The 14,496-nt window shown below is 32.7% G+C and overlaps 1 protein-coding gene across 1 annotated transcript in view; it reads right to left on the bottom strand.

Annotated features, from left to right (window-relative positions):
- Positions 1–14,496, bottom strand: part of COL19A1 (collagen type XIX alpha 1 chain) — a 337,557-nt gene that overhangs the window by 271,648 nt on the left and 51,413 nt on the right. Inside the window, exons 5-6 of the mRNA XM_063707696.1 lie at positions 4,040–4,163; positions 2,365–2,640 (exon numbers count right to left, since the gene is read on the bottom strand). Of these exons, the coding sequence (XP_063563766.1) occupies positions 2,365–2,640; positions 4,040–4,163 (400 nt within the window). The remainder of the gene's footprint in view (positions 1–2,364; positions 2,641–4,039; positions 4,164–14,496) is intronic.

Here is a 14,496-nt window from a genome sequence, read left to right as displayed (position 1 = left end):
TAAAATAGCAATGTAATAAATTCTTAAATAGGCTGTTTGAATTCTTTAAGCACTGAAATGTATTAAATAATGCATTATTTTGAGGTCAATAAGTACTTTATATAGAAAGACCCAACTCTAATCTTATAATAATTAATCCTATAATAATAGAAAGCAGGCATTTGTGATTAGTGGTGAATCTCTACTTCAACTTTAAAAGCAAAAAGGGGGGAAAAATCTGTAACTTTTACTTTTCACCTCAGATGAACAAAATCAATTCAGTTCATAGAATGCATTAACAACTCCAGACATCTTACAGATTCATGAGCAGCCTAAGATTTGCAGAAAATGCAAAATCATGAGACTGAATGAAATGTAATGATTTATGTTCTGAAACTTTTTGCAAGGTTATTAAGGTTAATTTTTATTTATAAAATTTAAATACACTGTCTTACATAGTATAATGAAATACCAGCAGTAACATATGAATTATTTAGAATGAAGAATGAGAACTCCAGTTAATTAATATTGTTCTTAACTAAACTTTTTTATTATCACTGTTATCAAAATAGTCAATAAATATTGAAATCCTATTATGTACCATCCATTGTACCAGGTCCTGCTTATGAATTGTTTTTACTTAACTAAAGATAGATGATCAATTTTCAAAGGATTACAACCTGATTGAGTTCCATGACATTGAAATGACAGTCAGAATAGTTTATGCTTTGTTTATTCATTCATTACTTTAGAATGCTTCACTGATATAGTGCTTTAGAAGGAGAATGCTTAAGGCTAAATCTGTACTGATGCTTGTCAAAATGCTGAGTTGATTTAAAAAAAAATCTTCATATCAGTTTTGTCACTTTCTCACAAAAACACACAGGTGGGATAGGTGAAATAAAACTAAATCACGATAATTTTTTTCAATAACACACAGCCCAAATAAACACATTTTCACACCATAACAGATCTTATGAATCACAGAGCTTGTACAGAGATGATGAAAAATTAATCCACTCAAAGTTTCAGTAGAACCAATAATCTTTTATAAAAATATGTATTTTGTTTGTTTAACTCAAACAGTGACTATCTCAAAAAATATTGCATCATTGTGACATGCCTTCAAGTTTATCCTCAAATGAACCAAGAATCCACATGAAATTATGAAACCACTGTAATACCACGGTTTTTACCTATATCCTTTTTATAAGGATTCACATGATATTCTTTAGCCTCAAATTGTGGGATCAATTCTTTTGTTTGTTTGTTTGTTTTTTGTTTTTTGAGACAGAGTCTTGCTCTGTCGCTCAGGCTGGAGTGCAGTGGCATGATCTTGGCTCATTGTAACCTCCCCCTCCTGCCTCAGCCTCCCGAGTAGCTGGGATTACAGGCGTGTGCCACCACATCTGGCTAATTTTTTGTATTTTTAGTAGAGACAGGGTTTCACCGTGTTAGCCAGGATGGTCTCGATCTCCTGACCTCGTCATCTGCCCACCTCGGCCTCGCAAAGTGCTGGGATTACAGGCATGAGCCACTGCGCCTAGCCCGGGATCAATTCTATCCTTGGGTGAGAAGTTAATGAGACACAGGACATAGAACACTCAATCTTCTTAGATTGAGGTCCAAGACTGGATCCCATTCTTGCAAAAACTCTAAGAAATAAACTATAAACTGTTTATACACAATAAACTAAGAAAACGTGCAGCCATCAAATTTAGATATATCTAACTTTTTTAAGATTACAGACCTTGTTCTCTAGGGAAATCAATAATAAATCTATATCATGTTAGCTTCATATGTAATATTTAAAGTGACTTTTTAACCAAAAGGGTTTTACTAGGCAATTTTTCTCTTTCAAATGACCTACTAATACATTTAGTGATGTTTTCTGTACAATAGAACCCTGAAAAACCATTATAAGCTTATAAAAAATAGTCTGCAATACAAAGTAATTGCTATTGTAAGGATGAATAGTCTATTGTTCTTGAATGAAAATAGCAGATAACCTGGAACCATTTAATTTGAACTTCAGCTTTTTCCAGCCCTTTCTATTTAAAACATATGAACTTAGACCAAGATTATATTTTGTATCATATTTTCAATTTTTACTTTTAATAATCTAATTTTTTAAGGCATGACCTAATTATTTTCAATTCCCAGGCTGGAGAAAATGTGTATAAAATGGAGTGAAAATAATACATGTGAAAATACAATTGGAAATAACATAGCTGTTCTTCACACATCTGACAGCAAATTAATTAAATTAATAAAATTGATGAGAAGGGAATCTATTACACAGTAATAAAAGGAGGATGTTTTTAATAAGATTTTTTTTTTACTTAGAAATTTTAGTTCTCTTTCACAACTAACATCACTACTTACATCCACAGGCTTGCCATCTGAAGCTCGCGTAGCAATAACTGTCCGTCCATGGAAATCCACAGTGTCCTTTTCATCAGTCTGCCTCCTCGCAATTAAATTACAATCCATATAAAGTGAAATGACCTGGGATTGTATACTAATGCCAAGTTTGTGCCACTGACGATCAAACAAAGGACGGAGTTCTCGATTTCTAAAAATGTAGTTCAACACATCTCCCTCTGTGGCTTGAAACATAAATTCCACCACCTTCTTTCCACCATCAACTACTATAGAAATCTGCAAAAATGTAAAGTATCTTTAAATGTTTTAAAAATCAATGTTCAAAATTATTAAAGCACACAAAGAAAAGCTCAAGATGCATATTAGTATAACTGAGGCACTTAGTAAAATATTTCAGATGACACTTGTGTCCACCAGATTTGTTAAAATAAAAGAACAGCAAACACCACTACAAAAATGGTTTAGAAATGGGGCATTCTGGTGAATGTAATATGCTCCTTCCTAAGAGAACATCTAAGAGTGTGTGTGTGTGTGTGTGTGTGTGTAGTTATTTTAAATGTTTATATAAGCCATTTATAAGTTTATATATACATAATTTATATACACTATAGATAAAATTTTATAAGATATATAAATTATTGCTCTGTATTAGTAACACAGGAATTTAAGGTTACCAATTTAAGAAGACTAAGAATGTGATCATTTCCCTAAGTAGGGAAGCGAAGATCAATTCTTTCACCATTGATACTTTGCAAGGTACAGAGAAAACACATTTTATAGAGGACATACTCTTGGTTGATCTACTCATCATAAAATTGTAGCTCTATTAACAGATTAAAAGATCAGTGATGATTTAAAACATTTCAACGGATATGTACACAAGTAAAAACTAATATATGGTGCCAATAAGTAATTTTGAGGTTCCTCTCCCCTCGCTGGAGTGCCAGCATTCCTTCTTTGCATCCCAAACGCCATCTCTTCTGTATGCGCTCCTAGATTCCTGCTCTCTCCATCCCCCAATTCCGATGAGCTGCCCTTTCGGTGCTCCCATTGTCCACACCCAACACTAAGCTTAACTCTACCACTGCACTTGTTCCACTGTATTATAATTATGCTATATTATGTTGTTCTCCTAGATGTCATCTCCTTACGCCTTATGCTCCCTGATAATACAAATTCTGTTTTTCAGATCTCTTTTCTTGTCACTACCTAGCATATAGTATGTGTTCCATAAATTTTTATTGATGGGATAAATATTTAAGTCTCAACTCTTTATTCACCAAGAGTTGTCCAATGAAATGATAAACTGCTTTAAAAATAATATATAACATTAGAGACGACAGAAGGAAGATGAAGAATGTGTTACTTAGAAAGAATTAGTTAATGAAGCAGTTGTAAAGAGAATGCAGTTTTACATCTTTAAACAAAATATGGACCTAGAAGTAAAATAAAAACAAAAACTAACACTATGTTATCCACTATACTCTCATATTATGGATCTCAGCAAGGCCATCTTAACTACGAGAATACTTGCATTTTCTTGTTGATGATCCCTCTAAAGGATAGAACATTTGGATACTAGATCTACTCGCAAATTTGTGCACACAGTTCAAATAATTCACCTGGCTTAATTACACAAGGAAAACTAATGAGCACAACTCTAATGGTACTTTACCTGTGGAATATTCTGCTGGTTTAAAACCTGCCACAGAAACCACCGTTCCTTTTTGGCGTTTCTTCGTACTCGAAACATGGCAGCTACTGAGTACTCCTCAGGAAGGCCTTTGGGAAATATCTTACTGTGGGAGGAAAACAAAGAACTTTTGTGGGGAAACTGGAGATTGCAAGAAAAGAAAATCTAGGTATAAAGTTCTGTGTAACACAATATCTCAGTCATATTTTTCTCAGTAAATGTGTAACTTATGCACTTTTCTCTTTCCTTTTAAAAAATCTTCTGGTACAGTGTTGTTAAAGTTTGGAGTGTATAAAAATGAGTGAAGAGATTACAGTATTAAATTGTGACATTTCCTTATTCAACAAGATATTGAACAGAAGAAAATCTCAGAATTCACTGCAGTCTGACAAACAGTAGAGATTTATCAAGGAAATAAAATGGTATGACTTGATTTTGTTAGTAGAGCGAGGTACAGAGAATTTTAAAGAACACTAGTAATAAGTAAACAAATATTTTCCAAAGAAACTTTTTCATATTAAATTCTTGCAAATGAGTTCCTAATACTGATTTCTTAGTCCCAACTGAAGACCATGCTAAATATAACATGGATATTTTAGCTTTATTTTTCACTTTGCTTCTATATACCTGTTAGCTTTTTCTTGCTTTGTGCTATTGTCATACAAATAAATCACATCTTTATATTTTATATTCCCATCAGTGAAGATTTCTAATATTGCTTTATGTACGTATGTATTTATACAACTGTATTTTAAATCTGATAAGAAAATAAAAGAAACACAAACAAAGTACATTTATTCTGGCTTTTATATTTATCTATGTAATTAACTTTTCCAGTGCTTTTTATGTCATTGTTTGGATTTGAGTTACTGTCTAGTTTCCTTTCATTCAGCCTAAAGGAATTTCCTTCCTATTTCTTGTAGGGCAGATGTGCTAGTCTCAAATTCTGGGTTTTTTAAATCCTTAATTTCACCTTCTGTTTTGAAGGATAGTTTTGCTGGATATAGAATTCTTGATTTACAGTCTTTTTCCTTCAAAACGTTGACTATGTCATCCCACTGCCTTCTGGTCGCCATGGTTTCTGATGAGAAGTCAGCTTACTCATATTGAGAACTTCTTGTTTTCTGTTTTGGTTAACTACTTCTCTCTTGCTGCTGTAAAAATTCTCTCTTTGACTTTTGGCAGTTTGGTTATCATGTGACTAAGTGTGGATCTCTTTCAGTTTGTCCTTCTTAGAGTCTGTTGAGCTTCCTGAATGTATAAATTAATACTTTTTACCAAATTTGAGGAATTTGCATTTCTTATTTCTTCAAATAGTCTTTCTTTACTCTCTCTCCACTCCTAGAATTCCTATTATGCATGCTTGCTGGTATCACACAGTCTTGAGACTCTGTTCATTTTTCTTCATTCTTTTTCCCCCGATCTGCAGACTAATTGAACTATCTTCAAGTTCCTGGATTCTTTCTTCTCCTACCTCAGATCAGTTCTTGAACCCCTCCTGTAAATTTTTCATTTCTGTTTTATACTTTTCTATTCGAAAATTTGATTTGCTGCTTCTTAATAATTTCTACTTACTGATATTCTCTATTTGGTAAGACATCATTCTCATACTTTTCTTTAGTTCATTACAGTTTCCTTTAGTTACTTAAGTATATTTAAAATAGCAGACAAAGTTATTGTTAAGTAAGTTTAATGTCTAGGTTTCCTCAGAAACAGTTTCTATTGGCCACTCTTTTATCTGTACATGGTTTTGCATACCTTCTTTTTGCATATCTTCTAATTGTTAATTGAAAAGACCACAGCCAATATCATACTGAAGGGGCAAAAACTGGAAGCATTCCCTTTGAAAACTGGCACAAGACAGGGATGCCCTCTCTCACCACTCCTATTCAACATAGTGTTGGAAGTTCTGGCCAGGGCAATCAGGCAGGAGAAAGAAATAAAGGGTATTCAATTAGGAAAAGAGGAAGTCAAATTGTCCCTGTTTGCAGATGACATGATTGTATATTTAGAAAACCCCATCATCTCAGCCCGAAATCTCCTTCAGCTGATAAGCAACTTCAGCAAAGTCTCAGGATACAAAATCAATGTGCAAAAATCACAAGCATTCTTACACACCAATAACAAACAAACAGAGAGCCAAATCATGAGTGAAATCCCATTTGCAATTGCTTCAAAGAGAATAAAATACCTAGGAATCCAACTTACAAGGGATGTGAAGGACCTCTTCAAGGAGAACTACAAACCACTGCTCAATGAAATAAAAGAGGATACAAACAAATGGAAGAACATTCCATGCCCATGGATAGGAAGAACCAACATTATGAAAATGGCCATACTGCCCAAGATAATTTATAGATTCAATGCCATCCCTATCAAGCTACCAATGACTTTCTTCACAGAATTGGAAAAAACTACTTTAAAGTTCATATGGAACCAAAAAAGAGCCAGCATTGCCAAGTCAATCCTAAGCCAAAAGAACAAAGCTGAAGGCATCACACTACCTGACTTCAAACTATACTACAAGGCTACAGTAACCAAAACAGCATGGTACTGGTACCAAAACAGAGATATAGACCAATGGAACAGAACAGAGCCCTCAGAAATAATACCACACATCTACAAACATCTGATCTTTGAGAAACCTGACAAAAACAAACAATGGGGAAAGGATCCCCTATTGAACAAATGGTGCTGGGAATACTGGCTTGCCATATGTAGAAAGCTGAAACTGGATCCCTTCTTTACACCTTATACAAAAATTAATTCAAGATGGATTAAAGACTTAAATGTTAGACCTAAAACCATAAAAACTCTAGAAAAAAACCTAGGCAATACCATTCAGGACATAGGCATGGGCAAAGACTTCATGTCTAAAACACCAAAAGCAATGGCAACAAAAGCCAAAATTGACAAATGGGATCTAATTAAACTAAAGAACTTCTGCACAGCAAAAGAAACTACCATCAGAGTGAACAGGCAACCTACAGAATCAGAGAAAATTTTTGCAATGTACTCATCTAACAAAAGGGCTAATATCCAGAATCTACAAAGAACTCAAACAAATTTACAAGAAAAAGCAAACAACCCCATCAAAAAGTGGGCAAAGGATGTGAACAGACACTTCTCAAAAGAAGACATTTATGCAGCCAACAGACACATGAAAAAATGCTCATCATCACTGGCCATCAGAGAAATGCAAATCAAAACCACAATGAGATACCATCTCACACCAGTCAGAATGGCAATCATTAAAAAGTCAGGAAACAACAGGTGCTGGAGAGGATGTGGAGAAATAGGAACACTTTTACACTGTTGGTGGGACTGTGAACTAGTTCAACCATTGTGGAAGAGAGTGTGGCGATTCCTCAGGGATCTAGAACTAGAAATACCATTTGACCCAGCCATCCCATTACTGGGCATATACCCAAAGGATTATAAATCATTCTGCTATAAAGTCACATGCACACATATGTTTATTGCGGCACTATTCACAATAGCAAAGACTTGGAACCAACCCACGTGTCCATCAGTGATAGACTGGATTAAGAAAATGTGGCACATATACACCATGGAATACTACGCAGCCATAAAAAATGATGAGTTCATGTCCTTTGTAGGGACATGGATGAAGCTGGAAACCATCATTTTCAGCAAACTATCGCAAGAACAAAAAACCAAACACTGCATATTCTCACTCATAGGTGGGAATTGAACAATGAGAACACTTGGACACAGGAAGGAGAACATCACACACCAGGGCCTGTCATGGGTTGGGGGTAAGGGGGAGGGATAGCATTAGGAGATGTACCTAAGTAAATGACGAGTTAATGGGTGCAGCTCACCAACATGGCACATGTATACATATGTAACAAACCTGCACATTGTGCACATGTACCCTAGAACTTAAAGTATAATTTAAAAGAAGAAAGAAAAGAAGACATTTAAAATAATATAATATGGTAACATTGGAAATTAGACTCTACCTGTCAATGGTTTGCTGTTGGTGCTGTCTGTTGTGTTTATTGTTGCTGCTTTTTATTTGCTTAGTCACTTTCCTGGACAAATTCTGTAAAGTGTTTGACTCCTGCAGTTTCTGCTCATTTAGCTTAGTAGTCAACTAATGATTGAATAGTTAAACACCTTTACCTAAAAGCATCCCAGCCTTTGCTGAAGGCCTATGTGTGTGACGGAAAGTACCTTAAATGTTCAGGCTGGTAGTTTATAAATCACCTTAGCCTTCATGTTCTGCTTGTTCAGAGCTTGGAGTTTCGCCAAAGATTTTAAGGCCTTTTCATGCCTTTCCGGAGTTTTCACACAGCCCTGTAACATAGAAATATGTGTCTGGAGTCCTACAAATATGTTGGAGCTTTCTAGTGCCCTCTATGGATGTCTTCTTCCCCAGTTTTTTCTTTAAAAATTTTTTTGATCAGCTTCTTGTTTATTCCAGTTATAACTCCTGCCTCAGGCAGCTGCAATATTAAACAATTGCCACTGATTATTTTCAATTAATGTCCAGAGGAAAGGGCTATTCTTACAAGCTCTGATCAGGTCAAATAAAGACCAACTAAGAATTGGGGTTTTTAGGGAACTACCAGGCAGGAAAAATAATGGCAATTCCCTGAAAATGGAGCTTTTAATGAACTTCACACTCTTTCTTCCCTTTCCAGCAGCTGCTAGGCAGCTAGTTTTCACTGTGATTCTGAAGCTACTGGTTTTCAAGCCTACCATGTGTTGGAGAGAGAGGGATATGAATAGGACAAGTTAAAATGCCATAAAGCCTGCTAGTCTTACTGAGATTCAAAGTTTTTCTTGAATAATCACTCATTAGATTGTGAAAGCCCCTTAAAAAGTTCTGAATATATTGATTTTGACAAATTTTGCCCGTGTTCTTATTGCTTTTTTTGAGGAGTAGGTTTTCTGAAATCCTTCCGAAATAACAAATTGTTATTTTTAGCCACTAAGTTTTGTAGTGGTTTCTTACAAACCAAAAGATAATAAAAACATTTTTTCTCTTCATTTTCTACTTAGGATGATAGTCATGCCGTCACCAGTCCATCTGTTGTTAAGACTGAAAGCTCTTTGAAAGCAAGGACAGCATTTAACATATCTTTGTATCACTCACAAAGCCTAAGTGCAGTCCCAACAGGGCACTTTATCTGTTGAATGAGTGAGTGATCCAGCAAATGAGAGACAGAGATGTACTGAATTTTGATATGATACTTTGATGTTTAATAAACAAAAACTAAATAGAGGTCGGGTGTGGTGGCTCACACCAGTAATTCCAGCACTTTGGGAGGCCGAGGCGGGCAGATCACTTGAGGTCAGGAGTTTGAGACCTGCCTGGCCAACATAGTGAAACCCCATTTCTACTAAAAATACAAAAATTAGTCAGGCATGGTGGCACGCACCTGTAATCCCAGCTACTCAGTTGGCTGAGGCAGGAGAATTGTTTGAACCCAGGAGGTGAAGGTTGCAGTGAGCCGAGATTGCACCACTGCATTCCAGCCTGGGTGACAGAGTAAGACTCCATATCAAAAAAAAACAAAAAACAAAAAACCTAAATAGAATTATTTTTCGATAATTTATAATCTAGTTCAAAAGCTGAAAATATTTTTGCATCTCATGAGTAGTTTCTGCTGTGACAAAAAAAGAGTATTATCAATATTTATATATAACAATTATATTTTAAAATATACATTGAAATAAATTTAGCTATATTTAAGGAATAATTGATTTTTAATCTAAGTTTATAATGAATGAAAATCCTTATAATTACTATATTTCCCTTTCAGAAATTTATATTGTGCTTTCAAGACCAAATATGATTTTGCTTGCCAAGATTATGCTATTTGAAGAAAAACTTCTGCATTTTAAAAATAAAATATTAAAAAAATCTACTCTTACAAACTATGCTTGTTGTTTATACCACACAAGCACAAACACTTAACGTGACACAGAATAGTTTCTCTGGGTCTTGCCAAAATTTCTGTTATAAAAGAGGCCATATTGGGTTACCAGAGAGATATAATGACAGCTTGCTATGTCTAAGATATCCATGCTTGAATATTCTGAATGGAGTGTAATTTCCTATAAGAAATCCTATCCATTGCTTATTCAGTGATACTCCCATTAAGAAAAATATCGTTGATCCTTACTTGCTAAGTTCATTCATATAAATATATATACGAATCTACATACGAATATATATACGAATCTACATACGAACATACATATACGAATCTACATACGAACATACATATACGAATCTACATACGAACATACATATACGAATCTACATACGAATATACATAAACGAATCTACATACGAATATACATATACGAATCTACATACGAATATACATATACGAATCTACATATGAATATATACGAAGCTACATACGAATATATACGAATCTATATACAAATCTATACACGTATACAAATCTATATACATATACGAATCTATGTACGAATATATATACGAATCTATATACGAATATATGAACATATAGGAATATATATGAATATATACTAATATATGAATATATACGAATATGAATATGAATATATACGAATATGAATATATATATGAATATATATATGATTATATATATGAATATATATATGATTACATATGAGAATATATATGATTACATATACGAATATATATATGATTACATATACGAATATATATATGATTACATATACGAATATATATATGATTACATATACGAATATATATGATTACATATACGAATATATATGATTACATATACGAATATATATATGATTACATATACGAATATATATATTACATATACGAATATATATATGATTACATATACGAATATATATATGATTACATATACGAATATATATATGATTACATATACGAATATATATATGATTACATATACGAATATATATATGATTACATATACGAATATATATATTACATATATGAATATATATATTACGTATACGAATACATATATGATTACATATACGAATATATATATGATTACATATACGAATATATATATGATTACATATACGAATATATATATGATTACATATATGAATATATGATTACATATATGAATATATATGATTACATATATGAATATATATGATTACATATATGAATATATGAATATATGAGTATATGAATATATGAGTATATGAATATATGAATATATATGAATATATGAATATATATGAATATATGAATATATGAATCTATGAATATATGAACATATATGAATCTATGAATATATGAACATATATGAATATATATGAGTATACGAATATATATGAATATACGAATATATATGAGTATACGAATATATATGAATATACGAATATATATGAGTATATGAATATATATGAATATACGAATATATATGAGTATATGAATATATGAGTATATGAATATATATGAATATACGAATATATATGAATATATGAATATATATGATATATGATATATATGAGATATATGATATGTATATGAGATATATGATACATGATATATGATATATATGATATATATGATATATATGATATATGATATATGATATATATGATATGATATATGATATATATGATATATATGATATGATATATGATATATATGATATATATGATATGATATATGATATATATGATATATGATATGATATATGATATATATGATATATGATATGATATATGATATATATGGATATATAATATATATGGATATATGATATATATATGGATATATGTGATATATATGAATATATGTGATACATATGTGATATATATGTGATACATATGTGATATATATGATATGTCTATGAATATATGTCTATGAATATATATATGATATGTCTATGAATATATATATGATATGTCTATGAATATATGATATATATGAATATATATGATATATATGAATATATATGATATATATGAATATATATGATATATATGAATATATATGATATATATGAATATATATGATATATATCATATATTCATATATCTGATATATATCATATATATTCATATATATGATATATATGGATATATATCATATATATGAATATATAGATGAATATATAGATGAATATATATATATTACTAGAAATTCTCAATGGGATGTTTCCTGCCTTCCCTCCATTTTATACATGTTGTATGTAGTTCAATGTCATAAATAAAAATTTTATCCACATAAATTAATACTTACCTACATTTGAAGAGCCTAGACTCAGTGAAATTTAAGTGTAATTTATCCTTTTTTAAAATTGTCTACTTTTCTACACATTAATTAAGGTCATCTAAATATTCATGGGCCTATGAGGGCACAAGTATATCACATTAACAAAACGTTCAATATAAAATCAATATTTTCAAAATATGGCTAACTAACCATCATACAGTCAAACTAAAGTTGGTTGAAGTGCTCCAGGCATGTCAAGGGAAAATTGCTGCCTGGGAGTCCACTTCACACTGGCCTCTGAGGGAGGGAGCCAGCTCTAGATGTAATCTGGAGTATCTCTGAAGCCTTGTAATTCATATATCTTGGATTCCTTTAAACTTGTAATTCACTTCAATGTTGCAGAAATATAAAATGTAGCTTGCATCTGCTCTCTGACATTCTCTATGTACAGCAGCCCTCTGTTTAATCATAAAATGGAAGAAAACCATATGAAACGTCGGGGAAGTGACCAGGGGATCAGAAATAGCGCTCCCTAAAAATGACTAACTATAGTAAAAGCAGTGTCCAGGTGTCAGAACCACTGCCAGTGAGGCTTTGACCCTAATAAAACATTTATTTCATAAAAATCTTAACATTAAAATGTTTCTTTCTTGGTGTTAAGATTAAGAAAGATTTTTATTTTTTTCTTTATATTTTCTCTACTTTCTCAGTTTTTGCAAGGGGCATGAATTGTGCTGATGATCAGGTTTTTAAAAATTACAACTATTCCCATCTTGGGAAAAATAACCCTAACCTCTGATGTGACCTATAAATTATCCCTATATTCTTCAAGGACAGAGATGAGGGAGAATTGGCACATACTGCACCCCCTCACACACCTAAAAGGGCACTAACAAATATTATTTTTTCTATTTTGGTAGGTAAAAATTAAGTTGCAAAAGTCTAGAACTCCCAACCTATAGCCTTTATAATAAGTAAATCACTGAAGCATTAGGAGAAAAAGCAAAACAAAAAACTTTCAAATAAAAACATACCTATGACAATATTTCATCCATTTACTTAAAATGGAATATCTAATTACAAAGTTACTAGTAGTAATATACATGAAGTTGGATAAAAAATAACATTTTATTAACTCTGAAGCAATTCCATTGTATACGACTTCAAGAATGAATTATATTTGTCCAAATTCCATATTAACTTCATTCTCTAGATTTTTTTCCTATCTGATTAATGAAAATCTTTTTTCTGGTCAAAATTTACTTAAAACCATTAGGAAATACAAATAGAATAAAACCTAAAAGATTTCTGTATTACAGAAAAGATCTTGGCATGAGATAGAGGAAGCATTTGATCACTCTATATTTGTATAATTGTTATTAAATAGATTGTACATTCAACATTCTTCCTAACTATGAAGTGCTTTCACTAACAAGCCAAAACACCTAATTGTCTACTTTTAGAGCTTTCTTCCTGTCTGGAAAATCCTCGTGTTTATAAAACACAAGCTCTGTTAATATTGAGATAGTCCCAAAAAGTCGGTCACACATTACTAACAAACTATCTAATAATTAATTCTCACCTTGGAAAGCACAGAGCAGAGATCTGTGGGGACTGCTATGAAGCAAAGTTCTAAGAGGGAAGACACAGAGAGAGAACAAATCCAGAGCAGGAAGCTCTCCTGAGTTAGACAGACAAAGATGAGATGCTGAGTCTTGGGCAGCAAATGTGTCACCTTAAGGCAGTGGGAGTTTGGGAGGAAAGTTCCAAAAAGGAGGGGATGTGAGATGCAACCAAGATAAACCTTGTCTATTTCTCTCTCCTGTGCTCTGGACTTACATACCTAAGTCCCTAGTAGGCATCTCCACGTGGAGGGGAAAGGCATTGTAATTAAATAACTGAAATTGAACGTTTTATATTGCTGCCTCAGAACATCCCTCCACAAGGATTCCACATCTCAATAAAAGACATGGCTATTCACTCAGGTGCCCCGCCCAAATCCCTGCAAGTTATTCTTTATTCCTGCCTTTCCTTTATTATCCCCCATCCTATCTAACCCATCAGCAAGTCTTACTGGTTTTTGTGTTTTATTTTATGGGTTTATTTTTTTGAGGCAGGGTCTCACTCTGTCACCCAGGCAGGAGTGCAGAGGTGTGGTCATGGTTCATTGCAGCCTCAACCTCCCAGGCTCAAGTGATCCTCCCACTTCAGCCTCCTATGTAGCTGGGACTAT

Source organism: Gorilla gorilla, chromosome 5, assembly GCF_029281585.2.
Source record: "Gorilla gorilla gorilla isolate KB3781 chromosome 5, NHGRI_mGorGor1-v2.1_pri, whole genome shotgun sequence".
Classification (NCBI taxonomy): Eukaryota; Metazoa; Chordata; class Mammalia; order Primates; family Hominidae; genus Gorilla; species Gorilla gorilla.
Note: the sequence above shows the minus strand (reverse complement) of the source record. Positions and strands in the feature narration are given on the sequence as shown.